This window comes from Euphorbia lathyris, chromosome 8, assembly GCF_963576675.1.
Source record: "Euphorbia lathyris chromosome 8, ddEupLath1.1, whole genome shotgun sequence".
Taxonomy (NCBI): domain Eukaryota; kingdom Viridiplantae; phylum Streptophyta; class Magnoliopsida; order Malpighiales; family Euphorbiaceae; genus Euphorbia; species Euphorbia lathyris.
In genome coordinates this window covers 56128540-56139714 of record NC_088917.1, presented here as the reverse complement: position 1 = coordinate 56139714, position 11175 = coordinate 56128540, and the positions used below count along the sequence as shown (strand labels likewise).

Here is an 11175-nt window from a genome sequence, read left to right as displayed (position 1 = left end):
TGAACCTCGGTTCAACCCCGGTTTAACTCTGGTTAAACCTTAAACCCTTCACCCTTTAGGTCTTCCGATTCTTTGACCGGTCCGGTTTTGATAACCATGGTATATATTTTACCTTTTCTTTTTTTCGAAAATTATATTTTGAATTTGTTTAATAATTTATTAAATAAAGGAGGCAAGAAATTAGAAAACCAATCAAAAGTTTGGGACAAAAAAAAAAAACTTCTCAACGGTCAACATTGTCCAACGTTTGTTGGGGTTTCTCTCCTTTTGTAGTTTACAATTATAATACTGTATCAGACGGCAATCTGTTTCATCATTGCCCCACCATTTCCCTTTCTCCTTCTTCTTCCTCTTTCCTCTTTCCTCTACAAACATCTGTTTTTGCCTTCACTCTTCACTGCTTCCTTCCTCTTCCTCCAGTCCAGGTTTGGATTCTTTCCCTCTTTATTTCACGCATATTGTGTCATTTTCAACTTCTTTGTCGCTGTTCAATCGCCATAGCACATGAGCTTAGTTCGCTCTATCCTTTGCTGATGTGCGTGCAGTGGAATTTTGTTCCTGTATTAAGGTTTCAACACTTCGAGGTTGTGGTTGGGGATTTGGATCAGTAGTTATTTTAGCAGTCAGTTATGCTTTTAACTTGGTTTCATGTTCTTGGATTAGTAGTTGCTTAGTTCAAGCTCAAGATATAAAAATCAGTACAAAATTATTAGTCTTTTAAACCTGGTTTGTAATTTGGAACACTGAACTTCGGGTTATTGGTATTTGCTTCTTCCTGTCCGATTCTCCCTTCTATCAATCCGGTGAAGCAAAGAATTCACTGAAGCCTGCAAGCTTAACTATTGGTGGTGTTGAAATTCCAGAGGGTTAGGCCAGTGCGAATTATAGTGGTGGGATTTCGAAGGTTTCTGAGGTTGCAGTTTTATTTTTCCGGAGCTTCTGTTCAGTACTTGAGCAGTGTTGCAGCTCGTGGAATATTAGAGATGATTGCATTGAATATAAATTCAGAAAGATGGACATGGAACAACAGATTTTAGTAAGAATGGCTTTTTCTGCACTAGCTCTGTCATTGTTGGTGCTTTTTCCAAGTATAGATGCCTTTAGGTTTAACATAGAACCGAAGGTCTGTGGTACTGATCATTTAGCCTATTCAAATTCTCAAGGTCATGATTTTTTTTACATTAATGGGAGTCTTGTAGATGAATATATATTTTGTAAAGTCCTTCACTCCCACAATGCAAATGATTGCATCTTTGAGAGCTATAATACAAGCAGCTGTGGCAGGTTGGACATTTCAGTAGGTATGTGCTCATTCAGTACTCTTTATTCGCTAATGTTTCTAGGCTATCATGTCTATGGAAATAATTCAGGGTAAGTTCCTAAATCCTAATTAATACTTATTGGTTTTGGCAGTTCATTTGCCCTTTAATAAAGAGCGAAAAATCTTGCAAAAGGATGTCCTGGGTCAGTCCAAAAACCATGACACTGATCAGATTATTTATTCAAATGAGAAGAAGAATGATACATCAACCTTTTCAACCTCCAAACAAGTTGGTGCAATAGCTACTGGAATTGTTGTTATGAGTTGTGGTCTTCTGTGTCCCTGCTTTTATAGGAAAAAGAAAGCAACTGGTCATGCTGTTCTTTCGAAGGAGCTAAATTCAAGTGAGTCTAGTACCCTAAACCCTTTATACATATTTCATTGTTTGCAATATTTGAACAAACTCATTCCTAAATAACTTCAGGGATGTTAACTCCACTAATCATTTGCAGTTGTATGATTGATAGAGTTGAATCCAGAGTTAACAACTGCTAAGGGTATGTGTGGTAGGGGGAATTAAAGGGAGGAAGGAGAGGAGAGGGAAGAGCACAAAATCCAAGGTATATATCTAGACATATTTATATCTAGATACATATTGGATTTTGTGCTCTCCCCTCCTCCCCTCACCTACCTCACTTCAATCCCCTCTACCAAACACTACCTAAAATTTTGGTCTATGAGGCCAGTGACCATACAAATAGAAACTGTGTCAAATTCTCATCTTAATGACGTTTAATTCTTTTTACCCTTAGGCTTTTGCAATTGCACTTGCCAACTTTAACATATTAAAAGTATAACCAGCTTTAGAAAACTCAGTGCTTAACTTATTTCAACTACAGAAACCCAAAAGACCTAATTTGCTACTCATGGAGATTGCATCTACTTTGAGCTAGCATTTGTTCTTTTCCTCATGGATGTTGCAAATCTCTGCTTAATTTTCTGCTCTTCCTATATCAGCTGCATCTCATCGATTCCATTTTACACCTTCCCTTGCGATTTTTGTGCTGTTTTAGTTTAACTACAAATCCCATAGAATTAATTCACTTTGAAGTTTAAACCCATCCCTCGCCTCGTCAACAGATTCCATCTCTCTGATCTGTTGACACTGCTTTCCTATATAATTGGCATCTTCCTGAATCCAGTTACACTCCTTACGCTGCTGTTACTAGCCATTCCATTCAGAATTTCTTCACCTCTACCTTGTGATGGGCTCTTAACTTGTTTTGTCTATGCTTTGTAAATTAGGACTACTGAGCTTAGGGAATAATAATAACATGGCTGGTCACGAGTGTAAATTTTTTTAATATAATTGATAGATAAAAGAATTGGCAAGGGAAGGCTTGCCCCAGTACACCCTTGTGGTGGGACCCCTCCCTGGACCCTCGCTTAGCGGGGATGCGTAGTGCACCGGGCCGCCCTTTTAATTGATAGATAAAAGAAATGATTGCAAGTGACAATTTGACTTGGTCTTGCATTTTCTTTGTTTGCTCATTACTGTTATATTGTGTACATAGCTGTATAGGAGCAATCATAGGGATTAGCATTGAACTCATTTCCTTATCAGACTCACATTCTTGTATAAATGTAAAATACCTGCACATTTCTTGATTCAATACAATAACATATTTTTATCCATCTCTCTGAATTACAATTAAAATAATTTCATTATACTTGATTGAATAAATTTGACAATTTACTCATTTGCATTGTTGCAGTTGATTCAGTTTCTTCATTCGATGCTAATCCTGGTCCTGAAAAAGTTCCACCCAGTCCTCTTCGGGTGCCCCCTAGTCCTTCTAGATTCTCAATGTCTCCAAAACTTAGTAGACTGGGATCACTACATCTGAATCTGAATCAGGCTTTAAAAGCTACACAAAATTTTTCTCGATCACGTCAGATAGGTGAAGGAGGCTTTGGAACTGTCTACAAGGCCGATCTAGAAGGTGGGCAGGTGGTAGCCATAAAGCGAGCAAAGAAGGTAAAAGGATTTTCCTTCATGGCCTTGAATAAAATAGCTTCTCAAGGTCATTTCCTAATATTTTAACTTTGAGAAATATGTGTGCTATTTAACTAGCATGTTTGACATTAAACAAGAATTCTTTTGGGCCTTGTTGGATGTCGAAATGAACAAATACATTGAATAAGTTATTAATTCATCTTTCATGCGAAGTTGAACTGTTAGATTTATCTGGGAACTCGAGGAAGCTGCTTAGTCACTAAATTGGAAACTTGGGTCCTCTTTCTTCTATTATATTGTTTTTCTGTAGATTATTTAATTATCAATTGAATTGATGTGATGCTTGGTAGTTGTGATGAAAGAAACTAAAAAAAAAGTATATATAAGTATGATTGGCATAAAGAAAGTTGACGAGCATATAGTTTATAGAAACTAGGCCTTTGAATATGTGGAATATCTTAAGACATTTGCTTGTCCAATAACGATATGACCCTTATATGAAATACCTTATAAACATTACTGAATATACAAAAGTTTGCATAAGAAAATTTCTAAACAGTTTCTTCAAGTTTTCTATGCATAAGAAAACCCAAATAATCAATCTGCTCTAGTTCCCCAAAAAGTGATAACTCTCCTAGATAGGGTAGGTTTACATGAATCTCTAGAAACAAAAACTACTTGTTCGGAGCAAATAATTCCAAATTTGATTCTTATAAGCATAGGACTGCAATTAAACCGAGCCAATGCTCATTTAGTAGATTTGCTCAAAATTTAGGCTGACACCTGGCTATTTGTTAAATGAGCTGAACTGAGCTAAGCACCACTATGTTCAGTTCCTCCCACTCAAGAGCTAACAAACCTAAATGTGTTTATATGGGTTGTAATGTGCTAAATATTTGTTATGGAATGTCATAATTGTATGTAGCCGTTCCCAAATTATAGAAATGAAATCCCTTAATTATAGGGATCATAGAATAAATGTAATTAAGTGTAATTATTTCTTTTCTAGTTTAGGTAGCTCTCTCATGTTTGTGCACCATATGAATATGAGAATTCTATTTTCTATTCTTTCTATTTAACAATATTGAAATAGGAGTTCTGATTACGAATTATTGAATCTTGAATTGTAGAGTTATGTATGACTGATGTTACTTCTTAAACCTTGAGTGAGACTGGTAATTTTGACAATGTGGCTGCTCTACATTTTCATACTAAATACATAGCCTATAGGAAATTAGTAATCATTAGCTCACTGCCTCATTCTTTGGCTTTGCTAGTAATGAAAGTTCAACTGGATTTAGAGAATTCACACTACCGTTCTCATCAGTAGCTCTTCCAGATTGACCATTATATTTTTGTTTAAGCCTTATCAGTAGCCTGATGAGTAAACATTATACAGGAACACTATGACAGCTTGCGAACTGAATTCAGCAGTGAAGTTGAACTTCTGGCAAAAATTGATCATCGAAATTTGGTGAAGTTACTTGGTTATGTTGATAAAGGAAATGAGCGTCTTATTATAACAGAGTTTGTTCCAAATGGTACTCTTAGAGAACACTTGGATGGTAAGTTTATATGATACGACATTATATAAAATTTAATGTGTACTATGCCTTGATAATAACAATTTTGCATTTGCAGGTTATCGTGGGAAAATTTTGGACTTCAATCAAAGGCTTGAAATATCTATCGATGTTGCTCATGCACTAACTTATCTCCATACATATGCAGGTCAGAAAATGTCCATTTGATTATTTTGTTTCTGAATTTCCAAAACATAGGATTTTGATTGTCAAAGAACAACTGAGAAAGCCCTGCATGGCGCCACGCAAATGCGATTTGGTGAATTTGTGATTAATAGTTATCTATGTTGCATGGAAACTCTTCGTCACTAGCGTTCCGCGTTTCATGCCCGTTTCTTTTCCATTTCCATTACCGTTTTCTAGCTATATTTTTATAGAAACGTTTCCCAGTGTCCGTTTCAGTGCAACATAGATAGTTATATATCTTTGACAAATCCAGCATGCAAATGCAATTGTAATAATTAGGGGCTGTTAGAATTTGAACTCTTGACCTTATGGTTTAAGAGATTCTAATATCATGTCAAAGGATCACTCAACCTAAGAGCTTATGTTGATGGGTAAAGACTCCAGAAACAGTTTTATCATCTCTGACAAATGGAATCCAAATGACCAATCTGAGTTCTCTAGGAATGATACTTTACCATCACAAACAGTTTGTAGTTAGAATTATTTTTTATAATAGCTTGTAACTTTTGCATGTCTAAGCTTTATCTTTGTTAGGCCACTAACTTCGTAACTTTTCTTGTAGCAATCATTTCAGATGGTTTAGACTTCATCTCATTAAACTTTATACATTTAAAGAACTCTTTTGGTTCTAGAAAGTACCAGAGTCATTTTATCTACCTAATATCACAAATCAACATTGTCAGTATTTTATTACTTTCTTCCATGCAATGTTATGAAGCTGACTATGGATTAGCTGTCTTTCTTAATCACACTGAACTTGTTCTAAAAACCATGAATACTTGTTACCTCGTATGTATCATTTTTTTACGGAAACCTCATATATATCATTGACCAGTTGAATATAATGAGATTCTATCTCATGATTTTCACAATTGCAATATCAACAATAAAATCACTTTTTGTGGAAATAGAGCATGAACCATAGATTAAAGCCACTCTTAAAAAAGCTAAATGCTTAAAGTTGAATATGATGTCAGTCAATTGCTAATGCAACTTTCGTATTGACTATCAATTGTTTCACTGGTTTATGTCTTCATCAAATTGTGTCTATAGCAAATAGCTGCCCTAAAATCATTTGGACATGATAGCTGGAGTTGATAGACGCTGTCTACCTTTATCTTCTTATATGTTCTTTTCTAGAAGGCACTATGGCACTAGTGCTCAACTCAGATTTAAGCTGAACTTCTTAGTTGATGCTAGCTTCTTGAAAGCTAAACATGCAGAAAGAAATATAAATAAATCCCATTTAGAAATCATGGGAACTGAAGATCTGTTTTGGAATCAGAATATGAAAGGGAAGATTTCTGAAAATTCTTATCTCATTTGAATTGGACACCTCTAAATCCATCTAGGGGGTAGCATTTCCTTCCCTTATGTATGGGATTTCAAAAGGGTTACTGAAATCAAAGTTTACCAAATCTCTGCTGACATGGTCTTGACCAAAGGTGATCTCATTCCTTTTATTATTTGTCTGGCTAGTAGCATCTGTGAAGTGTTGTGTTTCTATGCTAGGAGTTGCGATCAAGAATTCTTCTAATACCACCACTATTCATATTAAACTATTGTATGAATGTGGACACACCCACAGGAACAAATAGGTCAAGAATGTGGATCAGCCTTGCACAACCCAAAACTTTTAAGTGATTATAATCTGGTAGAAACCTAATCTGCCACCAAAAAAAAATGGCAATGTAAATTGTGCTTATTCTGATTTCAAGATTCTTTAGGAATACCATTATAAAGGTCATGGGAGAAAGACAAGTGCATTGCAATACATTGGGAATTATTATAAGTGTTTAAACATCCTCTAAATGCAGTTTGGTTGCTAAACGGTAGTATGATTAGGAATATGTATCAGTCCTCAGCCTATATATATATATAAACAGCTCCTATATCATCTCTAATAGATATTAGAATTCTTATCCCACTACTTTTGACTTGTTTCTTAGATCAATATATTATCATAGATTCATTTTATAAAGGTATGCTATATAACCTCTAGAGTGGTTTAAATACTTTGTATTTGTAGCTTGTGTTTGTTTCCTCTAATGTGCTCTTTATCTCATGATAGAGAAGCAAATTATCCACAGAGATGTCAAATCATCCAACATTCTTTTGACGGAGAGCATGAGGGCCAAGGTTGCTGATTTTGGATTTGCAAGACTTGGTCCAGTAGATTCTGATCAGACTCATATTTCAACCAAAGTGAAAGGGACAGTCGGTTACCTTGATCCTGAGTATATGAAGACTTATCAACTTACTCCAAAGAGTGATGTATATTCGTTTGGAATTCTACTTCTGGAAACTCTAACAGGTCGCCGTCCTGTGGAACTTAAGAGACCTCCAGATGAGCGGGTGACACTTAGATGGGTAAGCTTATTTCAGCTTCATGTTAATGAGTTCTATTTCATGATAGACTGGTATTAAGGTCACTAGTATATGCATATTTAATACCTTGTTGGTTCATAAACAACAATTCAAAGATGAGAAACAAGCAAAACCATGAAATTACTAAAACATTTCTTTTTAATACTTAATAGTCATTAAAGAGCTTTCGTACAAATTTGTAGAATGGAGTGGCCAAAGCTTACTTTTCAGTGTGTTTTGATGGGACCCTCAGTTTGGTTCCAAACCCATCTTCACTTCTTATAAAGTTGTAAATCAGGTTTTCTATTAATGTAATCATTTCCAATTTTGGTTGCTGTTTTGTACTGCATGGTCTATCCTCAGCCTCACCTGAGTAGATCCTTAAATATGCTTAGGCTGACTTTGAGCTGAGCTAGGAAATTCACCTAAGATATACTTTGTTCCTTTATTTTTTCATCCTCTTAAAAAATTCTGTTCATTAGTTCTTTGATAGATTAATAGACCAACACCAAATCGTTTTGGGACTTATTTTACAATCTTCCCCTGATAATATGGTTTTTCTGATAAATATACATGAATACTTCCCTGACATGAGGAATTAAGTTATCCTTAAATCATTATTGAACATAATCAAATGCCCAAATGTATTCAATAGTTAAGACATCAAATTACCAAATGGTAAAATTTGAGATATTTTGTGCTCTTCAGGCAGAATTATCTTTTAAACATTCGTAAATCAGATACTTGAGCATTAATTAAAGCCTTATATATATATGTTTTTGGACATATTTGCTCCTGCAGTGTAATTAGCTAACATAACAGCAACACTCTTTAATAGATGCTGATTTGTGCAGGCCTTCAGGAGATATAATGAAGGAACAGTAGTGAGCATGGTGGATCCAAGGATGGAAGAAAGAGTAGATGGAGAAGTACTTATGAAAATGTTTGGTTTAGCTATTCAATGTGCTGCACCAATTCGAACAGATCGGCCAGACATGAAAACAGTAGGAGAGCAACTCTGGGCAATAAGAGCAGACTATGTCAAGAGCGCAGCAAATCGTGGGTAATTCCATTATGTTTCTTCTTTTATCATATATATATATATATATATATATATATATCAACCTCCGTAAAAAAATGTGATTTTCAATTTAAGACAAAATTAAAGTGATTTTCATCTTGGCCCTTTGTATCATTTTGAGAATATACTTGTTATATAGCAGGGAGTTCTATTATGACATGAAAATGTATAGAGGATTGTGCACATTTTCTTTCTTTATTGCTTGTCCAAATAATGCATATATATTTTTGAACATTTTATGTATTGCTTGTCCAAATAAACCATTTGACAACTCTTCACATGTGAACTCGTATTCTCTGAGTAGTTGCATATAAACAAGCTACTAATGGATCAGGTGGTAGACCGGATATGTTATGAAAAAATTCATTTGATGATGAATTTAAGTTGCAAAGGTATTTTCGTGGTTTAAAAATTTGCAATTCGCTACGGTGTATGAGGTTTTTTCCATTTGTAAAGATAGATTTTTTTGCTAATGAGAAATTTGAGTTATTTTTTACATTTTTTTTTCTTCCTTAAAATGTACTTTATGGGTAAGGAGGGATGGGGGGTGGGATGAGATTGAAATATTGTTGGAATATTTTATTTTGAATTATGCAGGTAAATTTTGGATGGATTTAGTGAAAAAGTCTGTAGTCTGTCTTTGCAAATGGAGGAAACCTGAGACCCTTGTTTACAAATTTTGGATGTCTTTGCAGATTCTTAACACTACATGATTTATTTTTATACTTTGCTCTTAATTTTATTTCATGTTTGACATTTGATTTCTAATATAAGCAACAAATTTGGTGCTCCTTTTGAATTTCTTTTTGCTTTTGCATTCTAAATAGTAAAATAGAAGTGTTTAGTTAGGATTGACAAACAATTGTTGATAGTTATTTCGGAAGGAAAACGTGCTTGATTAATTTTGAAGGGTAAACAATTGTTTAGTCCGATGGTTTTAGGTAATATACTAATCAATCCATGTGTTTTTCTTTTAGAAATAATTATATGTTCACTTAGTTAGATCTAGGCTTATTAAATTTAAGCTTTAGGATGTTTAGAATCTTTACCTTGTGATTCTGATAAGCTTAGACCTAAAATCAGGTTGATTAGTTAATCTAGGGGATGGATTGCAAATGTTAAATGGAGCTTAAAATCCTACCAAACGAAGGGTCATTATGGCTTTTCATATAATATATGGAATTTGGTGTTCTTACATGAATCCAGAATTGGAAATCTAAAATCGCATGATTGTCATGTTATAATGCAATTGCATCTACCTATTGCATCATATCCTATGTTGGAAAACCTGTTAGGATTGTAATTATTCGTTATGCCTATTCTTCAATGTCGTTTGCAATAAAGTAATTGATATTTTATTACTTAGGAAAGTCCAAACATATCTTATCAATACCATTTGTTTGCTTGAGAAATTTTTTCGCCCTCGTTACAGAACGTAATGGTTCACCAAACCTTCCATCTTGTAAGAGATGTCGAGTTATATGGTCCACTTCTTTTTATATAGATGTACCTCTTTGAAATGTATATGGACGTGTTTAAAGGAATGGTTCATAATCGGAAATTTTCGGAGGATTGCATTGTCGAGTGCTACATTATTGAAGAAGCAGCAACTGTTGGCTTTCCTAGAAGAAACTTAAAAGGACTTGTAAATGGCTTCAAGTCTTTATCTGTCCTATCCTTATCACGGTGGAAATCTACAACTTCATATTGCAAAACTATTAAGACGAGCAACTAAATTTTGGATAAATTACACTTATGGTCACTAAACTTTGCTCGTTTTCACGGTATGCCATTAAATTTCAAAATGTAACGTAAAATCAATTGAATTTTACACCAAATTGCATACATGACCATTATTACCATTGACCATTACGTATAACTTTTGACTTATGTTTTTAACTTGTACTTCATCTCTCCTTTATCCTCCCTTTTATCTCTTTGTCTCAAAGTTCTTCCCCATACTTAATAGATTTATTATACAACCTTAGGGCTTGAAACTAATTTACAAGTAACGATCAGTGGATTTAGATAACTTATTCCATTTTGGGCACCCAAGTACATGTACATTGCCCGATACTCCTTATTGGTAATATCAGCAAACCGGTTCAAACCGACCCGGTATGTGTTACATAACTCATTGATGAACCTCGAGTTATCTTTAAAAACTTGAAATCACCTCTTCCTTTCTCCCAAACTATTGTAGGTTTTGCCATGCTTCACCAGCCACTGCTCATATATATCCATAACCTCGTCGTTAGTCCTGAAGCTAGATTTAGTACTATGAATTTGATTGTAGGATACGCTTGACATATAACAAATCTATGAGTTGCATGGGAGGTGGATCGGAGATGTATTGGGTTGCCAAATTCGGTAAATAGTGGTGGATTTATAAAGGTGGAATAGATTGGGGGTTTATTATTTAAAAGACAAATACATTCATTAATTATAGGGGGCTCTAAAGTGGCTACTAACTTAGAAGTAATTCTACCCATTCTTCATTCTTGGAGATATTTATTTATTGGAAAATGAAAATCATGTATGTTTTTAAGACATGGAAATTGTTGATTTGGTAAGAGCAAGTACAGAATAAGCTTAGCATGTGGATATGATTTCGATTGGATATGCAATGGGTGTGGCCTAGAGAGGAATTACAAGTTAAAAAGAGAAGTCAAAGGTGATA

General features: G+C 34.6%; 1 protein-coding gene across 1 annotated transcript; it reads left to right on the top strand.

Annotated features, from left to right (window-relative positions):
- Nucleotides 1–286: 286 nt before the first annotated feature.
- Nucleotides 287–8734, top strand: LOC136202460 (calmodulin-binding receptor-like cytoplasmic kinase 3). The gene is made up of 8 exons (XM_065993097.1): nt 287–425; nt 546–1301; nt 1414–1665; nt 3037–3299; nt 4678–4843; nt 4920–5009; nt 7119–7417; nt 8269–8734. Exons 2-8 carry the CDS (start codon nt 1013–1015, stop codon nt 8479–8481), a joined length of 1572 nt encoding a protein of 523 aa, XP_065849169.1. The 5' UTR covers nt 287–425; nt 546–1012; the 3' UTR covers nt 8482–8734.
- The last annotated feature ends 2441 nt before the right edge of the window (nt 8735–11175 follow it).